Raw genomic sequence first — 24,993 nt, forward strand, 5'->3', positions numbered from 1 at the left:
CCCACCAGGCCTTTTTTTTTTTTTTTAAGTTTTATTTATTTTTTTGAGAGAGAGATAGAGACAGTGTGAGCAGGGGAGGGTCAGAGAGAGAGGGAGACACAGAATATGAAGCAGGTTCCAGACTCCAAGCTAGCTGTCAGCACAGAGCCCAATGCGGGGCCCGAACCCACGGACCATGAGATCATGACCTGAGCCGAAGTCGGATGCTCAACCAACTGAGCCACTCAGGCGCCCCGTATTCCCACCAGGCCCTTTAGCCCCATGCTATCTCTTCTGCCCAGAATGCTCTTCACTCTCCCTATTGTCAGCATAACTCCTACTCATCCTTCAAGACTCCACTCTGCCATTACCTCTTCTAGGAAAAGTGTCTTCGCTTCTACCAAGGCCTATCTATCCTCAATGCAGGAATGAGTGCTTTCCCACTCCTATCCCATGTCCCTAACTTTCTTTCTTTCCATAATTTTCTTGCTTTTTTGTTCTCTTTCTTTTTCCCTTCCTTCCTTGCTATCTTTATTTTAAGTAGGCTCCACACCCATATGGGGCTTGAACTCACAACCCTAAGATCAAGAGTCACATGCTCTACCAACTGAGCCAGCCAGTCAGGCACCCCATACCTCTATAATTTTCTGTATCTGTCCATCACTTCAGTTCACTATGCTTTGAATTTACCTTTAAGATTGTCTTATGAGGGGTGCCTCGGTGTCTCGTGTGTTCAAGCCCCATGTTTTGCTCTGCACTGACCGTGTAGGGCCTGCTTGGAATTTTCTCTTTAATAAATAAGCTATAAATAAATAAATAAATAAATAAAGATAAAATTGTCTTATGTAATTACTTGAAGGTATTTATTTTATTTTCACATTGTTGCATCCCTAATTCTGAACACAGATCTTGGTGTGTATCCGGTATTGATTAATGTTTGAGAAATAAAGGACTCCTAGACCCTAATACTGGGAAACGGTTAATATGGGGACAAAACAACTTTTCATCTCAAAGAAGACAGATAGATGGACTTAAAAGTGACTTCATCAGATCCCAGCCCATTATTCTCTTCCCCACACCATCCTGTTTTTGCCTCTCTACAGATGCCTGGCAGCACCTCAGGCTGTTGGGAGAGCCCTCCACCTCTCAGCAGTTCTGACCTTGGAATTTTCTCTTTAATAAATAAGCTATAAATAAATAAATAAATAAATAAATTTATTTATTTATTTATTTATTATTTATTTATTATTTATTATAATAAAATTAATTATTTATTAATTTATTTATTAAATAAATAAATTAATCTTATTAATTTATTTGGGCATCTCCAGCAATGCCCAAACCCTAGCTCTATAGCTTCCTGCCCACTTCCTGCAAAACTTCCTCATCAGAACTAACCTGCTTCTTCTTGAAACTGCTCCAGCATACCCACTCCTGGATTTTATCCTAAAGGAAATATTTCAAAAGAAGAAAAACATGTAATTACCTGAACAAAGGCGCTCATTTGTAGTACTATTTGTAAAAGTTAAAAATTAGAATGATGAAAATCTCCATATAAATAAAAATAAATTCCTCCATATAGTCTCCATATGAAACAAATAATCAGTTACATCAAGCAAACACTAAGAAGTGTCTCAGTACTTGGGATGATTAGTTTTTTTTTTTACTTCACTTTATTAGCAAGCATAGGACTTAAACCATGTTCAGGCACTATTCCACTGAATGAACAGTCACTCATTTAATCCCTAAAACTGTCCTGTGAGGTAGGTGCAATTGTGTTCCCAGTATTTATTTGGAACACATTTGGTTTGGTCTGATAGAAAATAAAAGTTAAATGGCCCACAAGACACTTATTTGAGGGAACACTGTGAGGCACCTCAACTATTTTTCTTCCATATAGAGTTGTATGATACACGTTTGTAAAAGAACTTGGTCAGTTGACTTGACTTGAATGAGTTTAAAGAGTTGTACAATACACGTTTGTAAAAGAACTTGGTCAGTTGAGTTGGGTGAGTTTAAAAACTTACATATTTTAACTTCTGCCATCATTCCATGGACAAAGATCCTTATGTTTATTAATCTTTCAAAGTGGTGATTTTGAATATTTTTTAAACTATGGATATACTTATGAAATTATATCAGATAAAACACAGATGCACTGACATTACTTCATTTTCTTACAGCTGCACGTCTGACTGAGGATCTATTCCATCATAACCATTAATAAATCACAAGAGCAGACGCTCCAAATTGCAGATGTTACTATAACAACAGTGAGATCTGGAATTTATTGAGTGTGTTACAATATCATATAGCCCTAAAATTAATCATGTAGAGTAGGTATTATCATTATTGCCATCTTACATCTTTTTAAATTGTTTGTTTATTTTTGAGAGGGGAGGGGCAGAGAGAGAGGAAGACAAAGAATTCAAAGTAGGCTCCGGGTCAGAGGTGTCAGCACAGAGCCCAAAGCAGGGCTTGAACCCATGAATGCGGGGTGGGGGGGCGGGGATCATGACCTGAGCCAAAGTCAGAAGCTTAGCCAGCTGAGCCACCCAGGCACCCCAGGTTATTGCCATCTTGCAGAGGAGGAAACTGAGATGCAAAGACATTAAACAATTTATTAAACTGAAATAGGAAGTAAATGGCAAAGCCAGGCTTCCAACCCAGGTAGCCCTACTTTCTGAGTGCTCCTGCTGATCTACTGACCCAGGCTACCACTCAGGCAGTATGCTTCAGAGTGAGCAACAGCCCTAAAGAGTAGGTGACAGGACTGATATACAAAGTAATCATGTTATAAAGTTGAAAGTTATCACAGCTCTGAATTAATTATTGCGATTACAGAAAATTATTATAACTTGTTCATTTTTCTTATGGCTATTAAATTGTATTTGCCAGTGGTTAATAATTATCTTGAGCAATGTTAGGTAGACACAGCTACTGTTCAATAATAAGGAAATTATTGAAGAGATTGTGGTACATCAACATTATGAAAGGCCATGATGATACTAAAAGGTAAAAAAACAAAAAAAAGTAAAAATCTAAAAAAATTATAATGTAGTATCAAGTGGAAAAACAAACACAAAATACTAGGTTCCTTACACTTAAAATATGTAAAAAAAGGAAGGAAGAAAGAAAGAAAATAAGAAAGAAAGGAAGAAAGGAAGAAAGGAAGAAAGGAAGAAAGGAAGAAAGGAAGAAAGAAAGAAAGAAAGACAGACTGGAAGGGAATGTGAAAAATATTAAACTTACTTGTGTTTGGTGCATAGGATTAAGCTGTTTATTTTACTACTTTAAAATTATTTTAATGGTATTATATTACAATTTTTATAAAGCTGAAAAAAGAAAAGCTGACCATTTCTTCATCAATCTGCCTTATTAGTCTTCAAAGCGTGCTCCTAAAATGCTCTCTGCAGAGCAGGCTGACAGCAATCTGTCAGCTTTGGTGAGATCAGTTTTGGTTCAATCTTACTGCATCAATTTAAATATTCTGTTATGAGCAATAGATTGTTCTGAGTATAAAATAGATTAGAAATGCTGGCTTGGTTAGTAGAGTATGAGACCCTCGATCTCAGGGTTGTGAGCTCCATTTTAGGTGTAGAGTCTATTTAAAAAATAAAAAATTTTTAGAAATAGATCAGAAGGGTAAGTATATACATGTGTAAAACATATAGAAAAGGCCATGGAGGATATTTAAGTTTGGAATGTGAGGCCATCTGGGAAATAACGGGGATAGCTTAACCAAAGTTGTGGCAAGAAATGACCGTTTAAACCAGGAAGGAAAATTGCCAGTTTCAGAAAGAAGATAACACTATTAAATAAGCTAACTTTACCAGACAGCAAATATCTCCGGAATTAGTGTGTTAGTGAGTACAGTCACAATTGTTTAGGCTCAGAATTCTTGGCTGAAAACAAAGATAATGGCCTTACCTCTTTCGTGATGATGGGTTCGGTATCCAATTGAGTGCATAGCCCAGAAAGGGATTTTGATCTTCATACACATTTCTTTTTGGTTTTTAATGGAGTCCAAATATTTGATCCAGAGGAATTTGTTTTAATCTCTATACCCTAGTGCCCTAAGCTACCAGAACTTTCTCGGTCAGCTATCCCAATTAAAATGTCTTATTCCTCCATCTTGGACTCCCCTATCTCTCTGTCTCTGCTCATTCTCATCTCCATTATGTCAGGCTCCGGGACCTTGAGCTCTTGTCTCTCATCCCGAGGGAATGCTGTTTGCCTTCAGTTCCAGTGCTGGAGAATCCATCCTCCATACTTTCCCCTGCCTACTCCTTGTCCATTTCCTCCTCAGTGAATGGGGTAAGTAGTAGGCAATGGAGACATTGCCCCATATGTTAGTAAGTGTTATCTTATCACAGCTATTTAAAAGACACACTTCACATGTGTCAAGACTTAGAATTCATAGGAGCCATATAAATCGTCCAACCACTGTCTTGAGTGGACCATTTGGACAAGGTTTATTATGCATAGTTACAAAGCTACTTAGTTAATTTGTCCTAATCCAATTTCCTCACCACCTTCTTATCCTGAACTTCTTGTGAATTTCCTCATAATATCATTTGTAATAGTTTTTTTTTTTTTAGTGTTTATTTTGAGAGAGAGAGAAGAAGAAGCAGGGGAGGGGCAGAGAGAGGAAGAGAGAGAGGATCCCAAGCAGGCTCCATGCTGTAGGCACAGAGCCGCACACCAGGTTCAATCTCTCAACCATGAGATCATAACCTGAGATGAAATCAAGAGTCAGACACTTAACCAACCAAGCCACCAGCCACCCCTGTAATAGTTTTTTTTTAATGCACACAGATCAGTTCTTTTTAGTTTTTGCTCAAATGTCCTAGTTGATTGGAAACTTTTTATGATATTCTGTCTGCTATTTGTCCTGCCATTCCCTAGTCACCCATCCCTCACCTTTCCACATCCTCATTGCTTCAGAAAGGAGCAAATTCAGAGCTGGCCTCATTCCTGAATTCTGAAAAAGATACCAGGTACTTCAGAAGAGCAGAAACTTTATTTTTAAGTTTTTATTTATTTATTTTGAGAGAGAGAGAGCATGAGCAGGGGAGGGGCAGAGAGAGGGAGACAGGGAATCCAAGCAGGCCCTACGCTGTCAACACAGAACACAACATAGGGCTCGAACCCATGAATGGTGAGATCATGACCTAAGCCAAAACCTAGTCAGATGCTTAACCGACTGAGCCACCCAGGTGCTCCAGAAGAGCAGAAACTCTTTACAACTCTTTAGGACTGGGAATAGGTAACCAGAGCAAAGAGAAAATCCCTACACAGAGAGCTACCTGATACACATGAAAACCTATACTGGGAACATCTCTTCTAGGTCAAAAAGGCATCTTCCCTCTCATCAAAACTGCAAGGTTTGGATGTGACCCTTAGTCCCATCCTTGTCTACTTCTAGAAAGAAATCTTGATTTGAAACCAACTGAGAGCTCACACTGACCCACTAGCAAGAGAAAGGGTGGCTGGGGTGCCCAAAGATGGGAGGAGCTCCTGCGCCCAGCCCCAGAGGCCTCAAGGGCTCAGGGGCCCACTCAGATTGTGCCAGAGAGCAAGAGAGAGGAACTGGGGCGAGCAAGCATTGTGGCTTTGTCTGTTTCCTGTTTCAGCAAGGCTGCTGTACAGAAAGAAAGACAGTACCAAGAAGGAAAATGCTAAGGGGGCCCAGAGCCGTGAACTGACAGCTTGCACTTGACTCAGCTGCTACCTTGCCCCATCTGAGACCAGAGCCAAGATCTGCCCAGCAGCTGGAATGCCTTCCTGAACTGTTTGGTTTGGAGCCTGGGACCCAAGGTAACTGAGAAGGAGGATGCTTTTGTGTCCCTGTGGGGACCTCCAACTCCGGGGTGGGGAATAAGGTGCTCTGTCATCCCAGCCTCCCTCAGCCGAAGGGGGAGACGCAGAAGCAGGTGGATTAGTTTAAGAGTGTAGGGGGGTTGGGGAAGCAGGAAGCATCCTGCGCTGGTTCCCCCGGGCACAGGCCACAGCACAGGGGTACGGCTTCAAACACTCCTCTGCTCCGTCCATTAGACTAGATTCGGAGTGAGTCAAATGACTTAGGGTCCAGGCTACCCAGTGATGGGCATGAATCAAATGAGCTTTTACAGTGCCCTTGAAAGCAGGAGTCCCCCAGACAACAAGCTGCCTTTCGAGCACGTAGGTGCAGGCCCTTGCCTCCTCAGCTCGCGCTGGGATCTCTGCACTAGGATGGTCAGACCCAGGCAGGAAGCCATTCACTGCACGCACGGCCGGGAAGTAGGAGCAGAGACTTGGAAAGGCAGCAACAAACCCCTGTCAGGTGAGGGCACCAGCCTGACCTCTCCCTGAGGCAGGATGCCTTCAGTCACTACCACCTCCTCCCCAAGCTCCAANCCAAGAAGGAGGATGCTTTTGTGTCCCTGTGGGGACCTCCAACTCCGGGGTGGGGAATAAGGTGCTCTGTCATCCCAGCCTCCCTCAGCCGAAGGGGGAGACGCAGAAGCAGGTGGATTAGTTTAAGAGTGTAGGGGGGTTGGGGAAGCAGGAAGCATCCTGCGCTGGTTCCCCCGGGCACAGGCCACAGCACAGGGGTACGGCTTCAAACACTCCTCTGCTCCGTCCATTAGACTAGATTCGGAGTGAGTCAAATGACTTAGGGTCCAGGCTACCCAGTGATGGGCATGAATCAAATGAGCTTTTACAGTGCCCTTGAAAGCAGGAGTCCCCCAGACAACAAGCTGCCTTTCGAGCACGTAGGTGCAGGCCCTTGCCTCCTCAGCTCGCGCTGGGATCTCTGCACTAGGATGGTCAGACCCAGGCAGGAAGCCATTCACTGCACGCACGGCCGGGAAGTAGGAGCAGAGACTTGGAAAGGCAGCAACAAACCCCTGTCAGGTGAGGGCACCAGCCTGACCTCTCCCTGAGGCAGGATGCCTTCAGTCACTACCACCTCCTCCCCAAGCTCCAATGGGACCTGTCATACTGCCAAGGGACACCCCACAGATGCCAGAAAGCCTGGGCAGTGGCCCAGTGACCTTTCTTTGAACCACACAGGGACCAGTTCCTTTTTCTTCTACAGCCTAGCCCTGTCAGTCAGCCGTCCCACATGGCTTCTTGTGTTTAAGCAAATCAGAATAGTCAAGACGTCCCAGAAAGCTGGATATGATTCCATTCAGCTGTGTACACCTAATCCTACCGGGTGTGAGGGCCGGAGGTCTGGGAATGCTCTCTTCTCTAAGGAGCCATTTCTACTGCATCTCCCTGCTGGGGTAATGGATCCCAGTGTCTGCCTCTCAGAAAGCAGAGTGAGGCAGCCGTGTTTTTAAGTGAACTGGCCCACTGGTGTAGACAGCCTGGCAGAGTCCAGGGGAAGACCTTATCTCGGGCTCTGACTCCTCCCCCACAGCCCTTTCCTCTTCATGGCAGGAAGGTGGGAGGATTCTCCATAATCACAGGCTTTGCCTCCTCTACCAAGCCTGCGGATTACAGGGAGGGGACCTAGCGGCCTATTTTTTAATGGCAGGACACAGGCACACCGATTCTTCACCCCACCTCTTCTTTGACTTTCTGCCGAGCCTAATTGCGATGGCATTTGTGTCCACCACAGAGAATTCCTTTTTCCTTGCAGAGGTCAGAGGAACCAGAGCAGTAAATACGATTTCAACCCGAGGCTAGCATCCCCTCCATGTTGTAAACAGCATCCCTTCAAAGAGAAGAGGGGTGGGAGACGGAAGCATGAAAAATTCTCAGCCCTGCAGTGCTAGGCTAGCTGGAGGCGTTGGTCTTACAGTACCGAGTCCTTAACAGCCAAGATCAGCAAGAAAGGGGTAATAATCATCCCAGTTTAGTATTGTAAAAAGCTAACATTTATTGTATGTTATGTGTCAGACAACTGATGCGCATTTTCACTTTAATTCTTATAACCTTACAAGGGAAGCTGTGGCCCCATTTTATAAATGAAAAGACTACGACTTAGAGACATGCAATATCTTGTCCAATAGCACAGGGGTAGTGGGTGACAGAGCCAGGATATGAATCTACACAGCCTGAATCCAGAGCCAGGATATGAATCTACACAGCCTGAGTCCAGAGCCTCAGAGTTTTCCACCTCCCCCATCAAAGGCAGAATACCTTTCTATAGCACAAGCATAGATCTGGACATGGAGTTCACCTGTACATAATCCATTCAGTCATTTATAACTTAATATGAATGAGCCTTTTGGATCCTGTTCTAAGGTTTTAGATAACAGAGGTAGCAGGTGGGGAGTCAGGGAATGCCTACAGAGTAGGAATGAGAAGAAAAGCCTAAAGAGAAAAGCCACCCAGGGATGGGATGAGAGAACAAGCACTGAGAGCCTCACAGTCCTGCCTGGGGTCTGCACTGCCCGCAGCTGGAGGATGCCCCTCCAAGCCTGGCATTTGACAGGCATTTGACAGCATGCCAGGTTTGACCTTGTAAGACCCCTCTCCTGGAGTGAGACCACCCCACCCATGAATGGCCCCAGGAAATGAGCCATGTGATCCGAGAGAGAGAGAGAGAGAGAGAGAGAGAGAGAGAGAGAGATCCTGCAGAGAATTCTGGACTGAGCCAGATGGGCAGCAAAGTTCCAATCAAATGACAGAGAGGCTGCTACCTGTTGAGTCTGTTTGGCCTATAAATAAACCCAAGGGGCCAGAGCTGGCAATTGCCTGCTGGTCACTGAAGCTGAGATGCCCCCTCTGACCTCTCCAGGAAGTGGTTCCCTGGGTTGTGGGTAGTGACGTTGTAGGGCAGAGGAGAAGCAGCAGCAGGCGTCCCTCTTCCTTCATCAGCCACGGGCTGACTCCAGCAATCAGTGGAGGCAGGGCACAGAATTTCTGGCTCTCAGGACCAGCTCAGCCAAGTCCAGCCCCAACTCAGCCAAGCTACCAGAGAGCGTTTAGGAGCATAAACAAATTTGCAGAAGGTAGGTGAGGGAAGGTAGGAAAGAGAGAGAAGGGCACAGAGAAGGAAGAAGGAGTTAGAGTTGGGGGTTCTGTGAATAGCAGGTAGGACCATGTCAAGAGGCAACAAGTGTGGCTTCCACACCAAGCCTGGTTCCCTGCGGACTTGTCAGCATCGTTTGCATTTGTTTCCTTCTTGTATGTAATAGCCTTGTTGAGGTGTAATTCGTGTGGTTGCTGGTTTTGATGGTGCAATCTGTGTTTGGGCCAAGGAGAGCTGACCTGGTGGCAAACTTAACCCTAACAGGGAGGAGATTCTAAAACATGGAACCTTCAGCTTGGAGAGCTATTGAGCTGGAAGTTCTGAAATCGGTTTCAGTCAACACTGGACAAGCGGCAGGTTCTCAGCTGATACTGCTTTAAGTTGATCTGCTCCTGAGGGTCAGGGCCCAGTCCTGGGCTGGAAGTGGATGTCAGTGGACCAGTGTCAGGACTTCATGACTGGAGAAATTAGGACGAGCTTTCTCTCCTAAACCATGCCCAGGACCAGGCTCAGAAGTTAGTCACTAAGGGTCAAAAAGACAGCCAGTGGGTGCTGGTCAAAGGACTGGCCACACCTGGTTATCCCTGGTTATCCCTCCAGGACTTAACAAGAGTCACTCACCTATTTCTGCATCAACTTGGGCCAAGAGAACAGTAAAGAAACTGGCTTTTCTTTTAGATTGGAGAACAGGGAGCCAATTTACCTGGTTCTCTAGAAGTCTCTGGAAAATAAGCACATCCCTATCTGCTATCTAAAAAGCTATACATGCATGACAATTTTTATCAATTATTCCTGCCTTAGAGGCAGGATGAGATCAAGGGAGGTCAAGGAAGAAGTGCCAGCCAGAGAGATCTTTCCACTTTGCAGAGGGAGAAACACAGGCCAGAGGAAAGCAGAAATTAGTATCTAGGAGCCTGGACCTGGGAGTCCTGACTCCCAGTTTGACACCATCACCTCCCCCGTTTTTAACCCACATGCATGGGACGCTGTGCTATTTCTGCCCCCTGGTCCCGGGAGATAGTCATTTTTTCTGCCCATCTTCTGACCCCTCCCCTTCTCCTCCCTCTTGGCATTTGGCAGACCCAGGCAGCTATTCCAGGAACTGGAAGCCAAGCACAACAGGTGCTCAGGAGGTCATCATGATCGGCCTGGACCCCAGGCCTTCCCCTGGCTTGGCCCGGTGGGCTGAGAGCTATGAGGCCAAATGTGAGCGCCGGCAAGAGACCCGTGAAAGCCGCCGTTGCCGCCCCAATGTGACCACTTGCCGCCAGGTGGGGAAGGCGCTGAGGACCCAGCAGAGAGAGCAGCTCCAGAGAGCACGACAGCAGGAGTTCTTCAGGAGGAGGAACCTGCAGGTGGAGGAGAAAGGCAAGGCGCAGAGCCCCAGGGCCACGCAGCGCAGTCCCTGGAGGCGGCCAGGCCAGCCAACTGACCTCAGGGAGCCCTTGTCTTGGGCCAACAGGATCTCGTCCTCTCCCCGGCGGCAGGTGGGTCATGTCAAGGGACACACTGCTCTGGAGGGCGGCAGGCATGTGGGTGGGCTCAAGCCCACTGAAAAGCGATTTTAAATTAAGTTCCTTCTTCCTCAGTCATAAAGTAGTCTCCCTTAGCCACTTACTCATTCAGAGGTTTTTGTTGTTTGGGTCTTTGTTTGTTTGCTTAGCTATGTTTTGTTTTGCATTTGCCTTTTAGAGAAGAAAAAAAAATAATTTAAAAAACAAGTCCATTGCTAATTCCTAGTTATGAGTTCAAATTTAGGCAATCTATACATATCTTTTACAGCCATTCATTCATCCAGCATTCCACAAATATTTACTGAATGCTCACTGTATGCCAGGGACACAGGCCCATCTTCTTGGTGACGCCTCTCAGAAATACACACATACCCCTCTCCTGCTGTGCCCACCTACATTTTCTCTTTCACTTGGACCATTCCATTTGTACTGAATTCACCCAGCGAAGGTCTTGTCTGGTTCAGTAAGCTTTCTCTGGCTTCTCCAGGCCACCTCTGCTCTCTGTGGTCCTTATGGGGTCATAAATCCTCTAAGATTGTGCAATAATACTTAGAGGACCCATCATTCTGGCCTGGGAAGGAGCAGTGCTGGCAAAAATCAGGGTATGAGGAGATGATCTCAGCCAGCAAACCATCTGTGTCTTCCTATCCACGTTGTGAGCATGTTGACAGCAGGGCTGGATCTGCTGTATTCCCTGGAAGTGCCTGGCTTGGTTCCGAACCCAGAGTTTCAGAAGTTCAGTCAGGGCTTCTTAACCAGTGGATCTGTTAGCCACAATAGAAGGTGCTGTTCACAAAAATGATCCTTGACCCAATTGTAAAATAAAACCAACTGTGTACTTTCTAAGGCAAGAAGGTTTCTGAAAGCTTTTTGTTTTAAAAAAAATTTTTTTAAGGAGAAGAAAAAGAACGAAAACACATTTAACTAAAAAACTTTAACTATGCCTATTGGTTATTTAAGGTTTTACTGAGATTGAGTCAGTCTGCATGGTTGGATACCGCAGGCATTTCTTAGCCTTTTAGTGTTCTGTTATAATCATAGAACTTTTGAGTTTGTATAAGGAAAATATAAAAAGAGCAGACAAGAGGGACACCTGGGTGGCTCAATCAGTTAAGTGTCTGACTTTCGCTCAGGTCACGGTCTCATGGTTCATGAGATCAAGCCCCATGTCAGGCTCGGCACTGATAGTACAGAGCCTGCTTGAGATTCTTTCTCTCTCCCACTCTCTCTCTGCCCCTCCCCCACTCATACTTTTTCTCTCTCTCTCTCTTTCAAAATAAATAAATAAACTTAAAAAAGAAAAAAAGAGCAGATGAGATTGTGATGGCTAGCACCACACCCTTCCCTACACCTTCCTGCTCTACCTTCTCTTCACACAAAAGCTCAGCAGTGTTCTGGTTATTACTGAGAGGAAGGAAACCACCTTTCCAATATGGAATGGGCCTGGGAGATCATCCACATTATACACACTCATTACACAAACTGGAGACCAAGACTTAGTAGAAAAGGCAAGATCTAACCCAGACCTCCTCACTCTCAGACAAGTCCATACTGACAGTGTAAACGGCTGAAACCAAAGTAGATCAGGGATTCTAGAGAAAGAAAGTAGAGACGAGCCCAGGTCCTCATTTACCTGGTCTGGGGAGGACCATACCCACCAGGCAGGACACGGGAGGGTGGGAGCAGGGGCAACTTTGTAGTCTGAAGGTTGGAATGGGTTACTTTGGCTTTCTAGATACGAAACTTGATCATTGGTTCATCTTTCTGCAGTCAGCTGGGGAATCATGCTCTAAGAAGCTCTAGGCTTTCAACATCTCCTACTTGCTTTCCAAGGTGTCAGGGACCAGCTGTGAGGCCTTACCAACCCACCATCCTCACCCTCCCTCAAGCACCTGGAGGGATCAGTCTGACCTCCCCTCCCAGGCTGGGGGACTTTCATCACAGGACTCTCCCATCAAGAAGCCACCCACGTACCACCGTGGTAAGAGCTGAGCCTCCCTCCCTCGCTGGGGCCTGCAGAAAACCTTACCACAGCAGGCTCAGCTTGCTGGCAGTGGAGAGGCCCTCTCCCTTCCCACTTCCTCCTCCATGGGTTCTGAACCACCTTATCCTCCATCGCTCAGGCACTCAGACAAAGACAGAAGAAGTCCAGCCAACAATTAAGAATGATGCCAGTCAGCAAACCAAGTGAGTACTTCCATGTGTCCCCAGCTTCCTTACATCCCATCCATTCCTCTCTTATAAGATTTGCTTGAACCTGCACCCAGTGTGTGGAGGAGCATGATGACCTTCCATGTCCGCCTTAATGGAGAGAAAGGAATACCTTCCCCACCCTACTGGCTCTTCAGAAGAGATCAGAGAAGGAATCGACCCACTGCCTCCTGATGTGATTTTTTCTTTGACCCATTGTCATTTTATTTTATTTCTTCTCTTCCCAGTTATGGAGTTGCAGTTCTAGATAAGGTAAGAAAATCCTCACTTTGAAGGGGTTGACTCAGATGGTATATCAGCTCTTCCAAGCTCTGACATTCTGGAATTCTACGGTAAATACAGCTGGGATGGAGAGGCACCTTCTTCCTGGATGAGCAAAGACACGGGGGCCTGGAGGGACACTGAGCCAAGGAAGAAATTTACTCCATACAAGCCAGTCCTGGCTCTGGTTCCATGTTCCAGGATTTCAGGGAACATAGAATCTTCCTTCTTTTTTTTTTTTTTAAGTTTTTTTTTAAAGCTTATTTATTTATTTTGAGAGAGAGAGAGAGAGAGAGCGAGCACACAAGCAGGAAAGGAACAGAGAAAAAGAATCTCAAGCAGGCTCCACACTGTCAGCGTAGAGTCTGAGGTGGGGCTCAGGCACCCCTAGAGTCTTCTTGAATAGCCTTTTTATTTCTCTCTAGGAAATCATCCAGCTTTCTGAGTACCTCAAAGTAAGTATCATGTGAACTCTCCCCTCAGTTCCTCTACCCATCTACTCCTCTTTTCAGGTTAATCTTACCTTCTTGCATTTTGCCCCCCAGGAAGCTCTCCAAAGGGAACTGGTTCTAAAACAGAAAATGGTGATTCTCCAAGACCTACTGTCCACTCTGATAAGGGCTTCTGACAGCTCTTGGAAGGTAAGGGAATGAAATCTTTGTTTGAACAGAGCTTATGGTCTTCTGTGGGTGGCCATCTCATTCTTCTTTCCATACCACCCCAGCAAGAGAAGGGGTTTTCTCACTATTGAAGAGGCAAACATGTTACATACATGGGAAAGCTCAGCTAAATCCAGGGTATTCGCTGGGGTGATGCTGTTCCACACCCAGGGAAGACCCAGAACCAAAATGGTAAAGAATTCCCATTTCTTAACATGTTGGAAGAAGAGGAGGAAAATCCCAATAGTTGCTATTATGGACTGTGGTAAATGTCAACTATTTTTATATGGGATTCACATTAATATTAATGCTAAGCCATCATGCACCTACTATTCAGTTTCAACATCAATGTCAAAGTAAGAAGGGACCTTAGAGATTACATAGTCTAAGTTTTCTCATTTTACCAATGAGGAAACTGAGTGTCAGAGAGGTCAAGTGACTTGCCCAAAGTCACATCGCTAGAGGCAGAAATGAAACTAAAGTCCAGACCTCCTTATTTTAGTCCATTCATCCAACAAATATTCATAGATCATGTTCTCTGTACTGAGCACTGGAAATAATGAGATTAATTAGTCAGGGTTCTTGCTTTTAGAAAGCTTATAATTTTGTTAGGGAGATAGATGCCTAAATAATGCAGAAATAAATGTTTTCAGGATATAATAGTACACAAGAAGCAAGGAATGACTCCAGAGAAGAGGAGAAACAGGGAAGTATTTATAGTTACATGAGTATTTTCCAAACAAATGTGGAAGTGGGAACTATATTCTAGGTTGGAAATATAGCACAGGCCAGAGGCATGATACAATCTAATGCAATGGTTCTCCAACTTTTTAATCTCAAGACTGCTTTATACTCTTTAAAAAGTGTATTGAAAACCCCAAAGAACTGTTCCTATTTACCATATTAGGGTTTACTACATTAGAAATGAAAAAACGACTCTCAAAATATGTATAAATTTTAAAATAAAAATAGTAAACCCATTACATATGAATCTAAATTACATATTTTTATGAAAGGTAAGTATATTTTTTGAAAAAATAGTAAGACGAGTAACATCGTTTTACTTTTGCAAATCTTTTTAAAGTCTGAACTGAAGATAGCTAGATTCACATATTTTCTTCTGCATTCCATCTGTTGCAAAACATTGTTTTGGTTGAAGCGGAAGAAGGAAAATCCAGCCTCTTACAGAAACATAGCTGGAAAAGGGAAGACCTCATAGGACCAGTGAAAAGGTCTCAGAAATTCCTAGGAGTCCTCAGTCACCACATTGAAACCCTCTAGACTATCCTATGTTCAGGGAGCTACTTTATGCCTCTGGGGCATAAAGCACCGAGTACAAAGAGAATGCATGGACTCACGAGCCTCCATGAACATCTAACCCCACAGCATAGATGGCTCGTATTTAGACAGAGAGATGGGATGCGAGGGTGTGGGACAAAGCTGAGAAGTTTACAGTGATGTAAAAGAGACTTCCTAAGCTTGGTCCTCCTTCCTTACATATCACTGTACCAGGATTTAAGTGTCTGTATTTTGGGGCTCCTGGTAGTTAAGGAAGGTCATTTGCATCAGCAGAGCAGGAGCCTGAGACAGACAGCTGTGCATGCCGGGTGGTTTCCGGTGCTGCACTAATTTGAGATCATCTCATTTATTCAACAGACATTTGATTAAGTTTCAACTATGTGCTGAGCCCTGTGCTCCAGGGACAAAAAGCAGGGTTCTTGCTCTTGAGGAGCTCATGTATCAGCCAGGAAGAGAGAGACACATAGTAAATAATACAAATACAGTGTGATAAAGCCTTAACAGGGGTTTCTACAAAGAGACACGGGGGAAAGAGAAGGAGGCAATTATTCTGCCTGAGGTGGAACAAGGTAGGCTCCAAAGGAAAGGGACCACTTTAGCTGGGCCTGGAAGGATGCACCAGTTGCAAAAGTAGGAATGATGATGGGGGAAAAAAAGCAGAAAGGAAAAGGGATTTAAGGCAAAGGAATGAGAATGATTATAAGGCCTCTGTGCAACAAGCAATTGGGTGCAGTTGAGTTTGGCTGAAATGAAGAAATCATGTCAGAGGAGTTCTGAAGACTCTGGAATTATGAAGCTTAAGCTTTTTCCTCTGATGGGGTATGTCAAACTTAAATAACATAGAGACTCTTTCCTAAAGGTAAAGCGTATGTGTCACAGGTCCACGTGAACACACACTACCCCCAGTGTGAGAAACACTGCTCCCGCAGGGTAGCGCCGGGAGGGCGCTGCTTTCAGGTTGAGAGTCCTACACTTAGCAGGATTCCGTCCATCCTCACAAGCAGCTCGGTCAGGAGCTGTGGAGTTGTGATCGTTTGGGCAGCGCGCTGGCTGAAGTAGTTGCTGAACTGAGCTGAGAACGAACGATCTGATCTGTGTTTTGAAATGGTCTCTGACAACAGTGAGGACCTGGGCTCTGGGTGGGTGTGAAAGCCGTGAAATATCTGGTGATGTTCAAGGCGGTGAGGCGCAGACAGAACCCAAGTCATTGGAGCTCAGTGGGGACGGACACACTTCCCAGGGCACCTCTGTGGGCAGCTTCACTCCACACTGGGGAGGGCAGGAGAGCAGAAGCTCCTCGGGTTGTGGTTCTCTCCCTCCCTTCTTCCCGTCCCTCTGCACACCCACCCTTTTTTTCTCCCTCCTCCCCACCGACACCCTAGCTTCCTGTTTTTAACAAAAATAGTCAGATTTGTCAGTTAAGGGTTCTTGCTTCCCCCAAGACAAAATCATCCAGCCCTCTACCCCGCCATGGAGGCCTCAGCCTGGATAAAAGGGCAGCCCCAGACTTTGGTATTTGGGAAAACCAATTGGAAGAATGTGACACAAACGGGGACTTTGACATTCAGCCCAGTTCAGACCTTTTATTTTTTCCACTTGGCCTCCATGTCTTGGATCTCCTAGCTGCACATACAGGGAAGCCCACGGCAAACTCTGTGAGAGTCCCAAGAATGAGCTCCTTCCATTGCCTCCACCTCCAAGCTAACTCTGGGCCTATTGGATGCGATGGGGCCTGAGGCAGTGCTGATACTCCTGAGCTGGGTCCGACCTTCAGAGGAGATGATTTGGGCAGTCAATTAAGCAGGCTGTCAGTATTGGGCAATGTCAAAACAGGAGTGGGGCACAGTTGGGTTGTAAGTTCTGCAAAGTGGAAACAAGATCTTGAGATGACAGCACAGCGGGGGATTGGCTGCAAGCCCTAAGTAACCTCTGCTAGAGCACAGATGAGCTGTGGGCTGGCGCTTCTGCGGTGTGGCTGTAGGGTTTCTGGAGAACAGATCAGAGGCTGGGGAAAGCCAAGCAGAAGCAGGAGCTCAAGCCCTCAGACCAGCACCAGGTGTGTATGGCCTCCACCCTGCTCCCTTTTCCAATCGGGGGGGACCATTGTCTCTGAGCCCTGGGCTCTTGGCAGGGGAGGGCAATTGCCAAAAAAAGGTCCACAGTAGGCCTGTTAAGGGTGATTCTTCTCACATGTTGTACCATTGGGTTTCATGTTGGGGTAGCTGGGGCTCAGACCAGGAAAATACATGCCCCATTTGCAACAACTTGGCTACAACTTTCTTCCCTGCCTCAGGGAGTCTGGGAAGGTAGAGCTGTGGACAAGAGATTTTTTTCAATCCCCAGACTTGGGTGGCCCTTCCTCCCCACTGAAAGGGCTATCCTGCAGTGTCTTTTATTGCATTGTGAATGGAAAAGTAATCTGGGGTATAGCTAAAACACAAAAACAGTTGGAAGAGGCAAAATATTGGATTAAAACCACAGTGAGGAAGGAGAGAGGAGCTACCCAAAAAGGGTGGAGATGGGGGGAAATGTAAGGATGTAACGCTTTGGGCTTCTTTGTTTTCTTTCCAAACTACAAGGTACACCTTAAACTTGGTGGGTTTGATTATATTCTGCTGCAGCAAGAGTTTAGGCACAGGAAAATGCAGAGATCTGAACCAGGAAATGGGGATGCAGAAGGAGTTGCTTTCAGGACCTGTGGACTGACAGTGAAAGAGGACACTCAGGGGAATGCAGCCCTTTTACCAATTACTCCAAAGCCCAGAACAATAGAAGTCTTTGTCCATCTCTTTTATCTGTTCCAAAGCCCTGTGGTTACTGTAGATGCCAAATCCTGGACTCTCAGCTCTCACACGAGACATTATGAAAAACATTAATAGCAGGAGACACTTTGAAAAATTATTTCTGGCAAAGCCTTTTGCTTTTGCAAGGCCCAGCTGAGTAACACAGGAAGCAGAAAGGGTGGGGGTGCCCCCTGGCTCCCAGGGTTAGAAGAATCAGCCAAACAAGATCAAAACAGGAGCTGTGAGATACCACTTCCTGCCCCCGCCAAGATGCCCTGAAACTCATCGAAGGGGACAGACCTCAAAACAGAGTCCCCTCCTCTGTACCCAGGCCATTAGAGACCAGAAACATAATGAGGGTTCCAAACACCCAAGCCACCTGAGAGGGGCCATGGCATCTCAAACCCAGAAGAGAAATGTAATTTCTAGACCTCCCAAGTGTCCAGCAAGGCCTAGCAGGGGAAAAAAGCCAGAAAAAGAATATGAAAAACGGTTATTGTTAGAGACCCACAGCCTTTTCTCTGGGAAACCAGCTCTCATTGATGGCACCCTCCCCTTTCCCCGAACCTCTCACAAACTTAAGTCAGACTCAGGACTGACTGGAAGAACAAAACCCTGCCATGATAAAAAGAGACAACTACAGGTGGAGGAAAGAACAAAGAAGCAAGGAGGTTGTTAACTGCTCAGTTAAAATACTGAAAAACTGAGAAACAGATAAAGCTCTTCCTGCCTGCTTTTCCCCTTGAGATTCGCATCCCTCTTGGAATGTCCAAAATACCATGAAACTGACTCCACTTATGTGTGGTTTTCTGGGAAGCCCATTAATCACCATCACCACCACCCCGCATATACACACCCTGCCTCACTTGATCTCTTTCCTCCATGCCCTGCTTTCTTAAAGAATTTCTCATCTTGAGTCCAGTATGCTACGGGAAGGAGGGAGGTAAGAAGGGGAGGTGTTAGTTTGTTAGGGCTGCTATAACAAAATACCAGTTTTGGTGGCTTAACCAAAAGATATTTTCTCACAATTCTGGAAGCTAGAATCTAAAATCAAGGTGTTGACATGGTTGGTTTCTCCTGAAGCCTCTATCCTTGGCTTGCAAATGACTGTCTTCTCCTGTGTCTTCATATGGTGCTCTGTTCCCTTCTTATGAGGCCACCCCAGTCATAGTGGATTGGGGCCCACCCCAATGACCTCATTTTAACTTAATTATCTCTTTAAAGACCCTTTCTCCAAATACTATCACATTCTGAGGTCCTAGGAGTTAGGACGTTAACATATAAATCTGGGGAGAGGGAGAAAGAAGGGGGACACAGTTCAGCCCATGATGGAGGTAAGGGAGGGAATGTGGAGATCCCTTTAGTCTTACTGGCCAATACTTTAGAAGTAAAGATCCTTAGGCTCTGCCGCCATCATGAACGACACAGTAACTATCCAGACCAGGAAGTTCATGACCAACCGACTACTTCAGCAGAAACAGATGGTCATTGATGTTCTTCACCCCGGAAAGGCAACAGTACCTAAGACAGATTCGGGAAAAACTAGCCAAAGTGTACAAGACCACACCAGATGTCATCTTTGTATTTGGATTCAGAACCCATTTTGGAGGTGGCAAGACAACTGGCTTTGGCATGATTTATGATTCCTTGGATTATGCAAAGAAAAATGAACCCAAACNCTGAGGGAGTGAGGAATACAGAAGTGCCTAGACAGACAGGAGAAAACGGTAATGAGGAAAGAAAAGAAGAGCTTAGAAGATTTCCTTCAAGTGAACTACTATGATACATTGAGCCATTGGATAGAGGACCTCAAGGTACAGAGAAGACTAGGGGCCTGTCTGATTCTTCCTTCTCCTATTCCAGAGACAGAAGAAAAGATCCCCAAACATCCTGGGGCGCCTGGGTGGCTCAGTCGGTTAAGCGTCCAACTTTGGCTCAGGTCATGATCTCACAGCTCATGGGTTCGAGCCCCGTGTAGGGCTCTGTGCTGACAGCTCGGAGCCTGGAGCCTGTTTCAGATTCTGTGTCCCTTTCTCTCTGACCCTCCCCTTCTCACACTGTCTCTCTCTCTCTCTCAGAAATAAATAAAACATAAAAAAAAATTAAAAAAAAAAAGACCCCCAAACATCCTTTGACATCTTTCCTCCTCCCTACCTCCTGAAAGAGTTCAGTTCCACAAACGTTGCTTGAGTACAGACCATGTTCTAGGCAGTAAGCTGGGAAAACAGAAGTAAACTCTTTGCATGCTATAGTTTGGCCCAGACTAATTAACTCATCCCATTTGCTCCAGGGCCAGCTTAATGAAGACAAATTGAAGTGCAAACTGAGATCTTTGGAAAACCAGCTGTACACCTGTACCCAGGTAAGCATTCTGGAGGACACTTTCAGCCCAGGACTCTAGAATTAAAAGAGAATGTTTGAATCTCGATCCTACATTCTAGAAAGGACACCCAACAAAGCTGAATGTACTCATTCCTACTCATCCAGTGTTGGCTTTGCCATTTTCATTTTGGTCCCCAATCCACCCTCTTCTCCCTTTTTTCCTGGTGTCCTTCCCTTTGTACCCTGAGAAGGAACCAGGGAAACCTTAGAAATACCTGGAGCTGTAGGGAGAAGCCCTTGGTAAAGATTCATAGCATCCAGATGGCCCTTCACTGGTCCCAATCTTTGAACAGAAGTGTTAGATATTATAAGTCTTACAAAATGATTTCCATTTAATGACCAACTTTTGTCTAGTAGCAATCCCTGGGAGAAAGTAAAAGGCTATGACTCTTGGCTTTTCCCTGGCATTGTTACCATCTTCAGTAAACTCTCCATTCACCTGCTCTTGGATTACAAGAGATAGAAATGACAAGTGGTGAGATGTCAGATAAGAGAATGAGGTGAAGCATGTGGAGTTAGGGAGATTGGATGGATGGTTGGAGTCCTGTGGGGGAACAGAGTTTATATACAGGTTTGCTGACCCACAACTTTTATTTTTTCAGTATGGCCTGTCAGACTCTTATTAACTAAATAATGCCAACAAAGCTAATAAATACAGACATATAATCCAGAATGCCAGTCTATTGATTTTCAATCTGGGGGAAGGGGCGGGGCTAATGCTGGCCAGCATGGTTAAGGCCACTAACTGGGACGTACCCATATATGACGTCACCCAGTAGCTCCCAGATCTGGCTTCTAATGAGAACTCCAAGAACATAAGACCCACTCACATTTAAATTCAAATTTTCAGATGACCCAAAGCTAAATGGAAATGATTTCATATTGATCCCTAAATGTGCATTATCTGGACTGCTGTTTATACAGTGGGGTAACCCAGAATTGACAGTAAAAGCTTCCTGCCTTCCCCAGAATCACAGGGCAAGAAGATGAATGGGACGGGGAGGGCAAGACCCTAAGTGAATTTGGAAAGCGGCTCTCTTTTAAAATCCTGAAGCCAATTTTTTAAATGCAAATGTATTCATTTAAAAACACTGAGAGTACTAGGGATTGTTCGGATCTCTGAAACCACAAACATTTGAAAAAAGGGGGGACTCAGTATGTAAGCATCTGCATTCAGCTCAGGTCATGATCTCAGTTCGTGGGTTCAAGCCCCCTGTCAGGCTCTGTGCTGACATCTCAGAGCCTGAAGCCTGCTTTGGATTCTGTGTCTCCTCCTCTCTCTGCCCCACCCACACTGTGCACTCACGCACGGGAGTGCTCTCTCTCTCTCTCAAAAATAAATAAACATTTAAAAACTTAAAATAACAACAAATAAAAAAGAATTAAAAAAATTTAAAAAAGCTTGCTCCCTAACCTGAAGGAGCTTACAATCCCATGAGGGAGAAAGAGGAGTCAATAGTGTGGGAAGATAGAGACATACAGAGGATACTTTGTGAACACTAAGAAAAGCTACCTAACCCATAATGAGTTGAGGGATAGGGGTGATTGGTCAAGATTTATCAGACCTTACATGATTCTTGAGCTGAACCGGAGCATGAATAGAGGTTAACCAGGTGAAAAAGGTAGGCCATTGCTATATGGGCAAAAGCAGAGGCCCAAAAGCATAATGCTTAGGGGATCTGCAAGCAATTCAGCTTGGGTAGAAGCAGCATGGAATCAAAGTTTGAGCTTATAGGCAGGAGCCATGACAAGGAATGTGGACCTGATCCTTAGTCACTGAGAGATTTAAAACAGGGAGTGACATGATTAGCTACGAGGCTTGAAGACAGAGAAAATATTGCATTGACCCATAGAGTCTGAACTAAGGAGGTGACAGGAAATATGGAGAAGACAGATATGAGCTGTTAAAGAGTTTGATTTGACAAAGCTCAAGGAACAACCTATTACTAGGAGAAAGTGACAGAAATCAAGAATGACTCCCTGGTCTCAGGCCTGGGGGACTGAGCAGGTGATGATGTTGGTCACTGAGATAAGAAACCCAGGAGAAAGGTGGTTGAGAAAGATGATTTTGCTTTGGAAATGTTGAATTTGAAACACTCCTGGAAGACCGAGGGTATACTCACCACACCTGGAATACTGTGTGTTATCCCTGCTTACCTCCCTCATCACCTGGAACCCTCTCCCTGACCCCCTCCAGCCTGGAAGAAGGTCCACCAGATTACTGGCATCTCTGCTCTGGGGGCAAGGACCCAATGCTTTTCATATCTCTATCCCAGCTCAGGATTCAGCACACAGAAGCTCAATATGTATTTGCTGAATTGCATTAAATTTACAGAAATACTCCCCTTGGGGAATGAAAAAGGTGTTATTGGAGATGGAAGACCAGAAAAACAGCTACGAGCAGAAAGCCAAGGAGTCACTGCAGAAAGTGCTGGAGGAGAAAATGAGTGCAGAGCAGCAACTGCAGAGCACGCAGGTGTGGGCACGCTGTGTACTCCTTGGGGGTAGGGACCCTGGGGTGGGGGGAAGGGAGGCCTCAGGGCAGCAGGCGGCCGGGCTGCAAAACTCCCTGGAACCCCGAGGCACCCTCTTCTTGCTCGCTTGTCTGACCCCCCCACCCCCAGCGGTCCCTGGCTCTGGCTGAGCAGAAGTGTGAGGAGTGGAGGAGCCAGTACGAAGCCCTGAAGGAGGACTGGAAGAGCCTGGGGGCCCAGCACAGAGAGCTGGAGAGCCAACTCCATGTGCTTCAGTCCAAACTGCAGGTACCAGGCTCTGGGGCTGGGATGCGGGGAGAGGAGGCCCGACTTATTGGGGGCAGTGACGGCAGTGAGGAGAGAGGCTGCTGCTGAGATCGGGGTTCCAAAGGCAGCTGAGAGCATCTGGCTTTCAGTTCCTCACTCACTGGCCAGTTGGGATCTGACTCACTGCCAGGACCCTGAAATCCAATTGCAAGTTCGGCAAGGACGGCAAGGACGTCTGCCCTGCTGATGCAAACAAACTTAAGTGTTCACTGAATGACACTATCCAAATGCAAAGGGCTGGACTGGAATATTCACCAGCCTACTGTCAGCCCACTCTCTGCACCCCACCGCAGCACAGCATCCACTTCAGAAGGAAGGTCACTAATTTACTTATAGGTTGAGTATTAACTAACATCCTGCCAGTGTGATTTTTAAGTAATTACTGTAGACCCTTGGCATTGTCAAGGGTTCCATCATTTCTAACCTGCGTTACCTTGTAAAAATTTAACTGATCTCCTGAGCCTCCATTTCCTCATCTCCCTTTTTTCAAATGTTTGTAGTTTCAGAGATCTGAACGATCCCCAGTACTCCCAGTGTTTTTAAAAATACAAGCTAGAAGGAGGCTAATAATAGTACCTTCATTGTTTGTTGGGATCTTTGAATTAAATCAGGTAATCCATACAAAGCACTTAGCTCCATGCCTGGCACATACCAGCCTTCGTAAATATTAATGATTTTTTTTTTCACAGATTTTACTTACTTGGTTTGAAATTCTGAAGACTCACATCAAAAACTTACCTTTATAATTTTACTGAAGCAGAAACCTCAGTGGCCAAACTAATAAGACAGGTCATGCAAGTCTTATCGAAGGCATGGACCCAGCTGGCCAGTGCACACAGCCGCATCTCCAGTTTGTAGTTTCTTCCTCCTAGCACCTTCGCTCTCTCACTCATGAACCGTGAGATCATGACCCCAGTAGAAGTCAGATGCTTAACTGACTGAGCCATCCAGGCTCCCCATGAAGGTTTTTTTTTTTAACCTTAATTCTTTGAGAAAAATGGCCCTACCAAAGAAAAAAACTTGACAGTGTCAGAAGAAGTAAAGACAATGTGAAGACACCTAGAAAAGGGATGATTTGGTGTTCTTTAATTTGGCTATTACTCAAATGAGTCCCTTGAGAATAGTGAAGTCTAACGTATTGTTTAAATGTGAGGAATATAGCAAAGGGAAGGGGGAAAAAATCCCAATTTTTCCAATTCCCTAATACTCCTATCTCTAAAATTCTAGTTTTCTTCTTCCGTGTGATCTGTTCCCAACCTCCACCCCAGCACTCACCTGCTTCTGTGTTGGGCCCTCCTTCTTCTTACAGGGAGCAGACAGTAGAGACTTACAGATGAACCAGGCTCTGCGACTTTTGGAGAATGAGCACCAGGAACTGCAGGCCAAGATTGAACACCTGCAGGGGGACAGAGACCTGTACAGCTCGGACACTCTGCATCTACAAGGTACCCTTCTCCCCGGAGCCTCTGGCTCAGTAAGCCCAGGAAAGGAAACTGGGTGGAGAAGCAGCTTCAGTCTTTGGTTGGCTTTGGTATTTCGTTTGACCTGGAGAGACAGGCCAGGCTGTTTTAATCATCCAAGACTGAAAATTAACCGCACTGCACTAGCAGATCTTGTAGTTATCAGCTTGCTTTTCTGGCCCATCCCTCTGAGCCACATCGCAGCACTTCTTCTTCAGTCGCATGTGCCAAGGCTGCATTTCTAATTTGAAAGGGAAAGGTCAGTTGAAACACAAGGCACAGTCAAGCTTTCCCATCACAGCCTCTATGTCAGCTGAGAGGACCAAACTGTGCAAATACAACTTTTAATTCAACCTGACGTTGTCTTGTCGATGCTGATGAAGTCCAAGGCACTTGGGATCTGGTTTACCTTTCTCAGAACTAGGACAAGTAGAATAAAGAGCAATTTCCACTTGATACGCATGAGACAGGACAGCACCTAAGTCCCATTCTTGGGTGTCGGGTTCATGAAGTCTTAGGTTCGAGTATTTCAGTTTGCAATATTTCATTTCCAGATCAACTGAAGAGGTCAGAGGAGGAGAAACTCGCCCTGGTGGCCAAAGTACAGCAGCTGCAGAGTAAGTTCCCTTTCTAGATCTTCAAGTAGCACAGCTGGCTCTTTGTTGCTCCGGGG

General features: G+C 45.4%; 1 protein-coding gene across 6 annotated transcripts in view; it reads left to right on the plus strand.

Moving 5' to 3' along the window:
• Positions 1–5,563: 5,563 nt before the first annotated feature.
• The window catches only part of TRAF3IP3 (TRAF3 interacting protein 3), a 24,193-nt gene continuing 4,763 nt past the window's right edge, over positions 5,564–24,993 (plus strand). For 3 of the 6 annotated variants that reach the window (XR_013334894.1, XM_077763149.1, XM_077763152.1), the window contains exons 1-12: positions 5,564–5,799; positions 10,031–10,437; positions 12,298–12,445; positions 12,588–12,651; positions 12,903–12,927; positions 13,362–13,391; positions 13,482–13,577; positions 19,968–20,039; positions 22,395–22,535; positions 22,684–22,821; positions 24,170–24,305; positions 24,875–24,937. Coding sequence is in view for 5 of the 6 variants with exons in the window: in XM_077763149.1 (XP_077619275.1) it covers positions 10,090–10,437; positions 12,298–12,445; positions 12,588–12,651; positions 12,903–12,927; positions 13,362–13,391; positions 13,482–13,577; positions 19,968–20,039; positions 22,395–22,535; positions 22,684–22,821; positions 24,170–24,305; positions 24,875–24,937 (1,261 nt within the window). In the remaining variant the exon portion in view is untranslated. Of the gene's footprint in view, positions 5,800–8,799; positions 8,931–10,030; positions 10,438–12,297; positions 12,446–12,587; positions 12,652–12,902; positions 12,928–13,361; positions 13,392–13,481; positions 13,578–16,839; positions 16,951–19,967; positions 20,040–22,394; positions 22,536–22,683; positions 22,822–24,169; positions 24,306–24,874; positions 24,938–24,993 lie in introns of those variants that run through there. The other 3 variants (XM_077763150.1, XM_077763151.1, XM_077763154.1) reach the window with 3 other exon arrangements.

This window comes from Crocuta crocuta, unplaced genomic scaffold (assembly GCF_008692635.1).
Source record: "Crocuta crocuta isolate KB4526 unplaced genomic scaffold, BGI_CrCroc_1.0 scaffold3, whole genome shotgun sequence".
Lineage (NCBI taxonomy): Eukaryota > Metazoa > Chordata > Mammalia > Carnivora > Hyaenidae > Crocuta > Crocuta crocuta.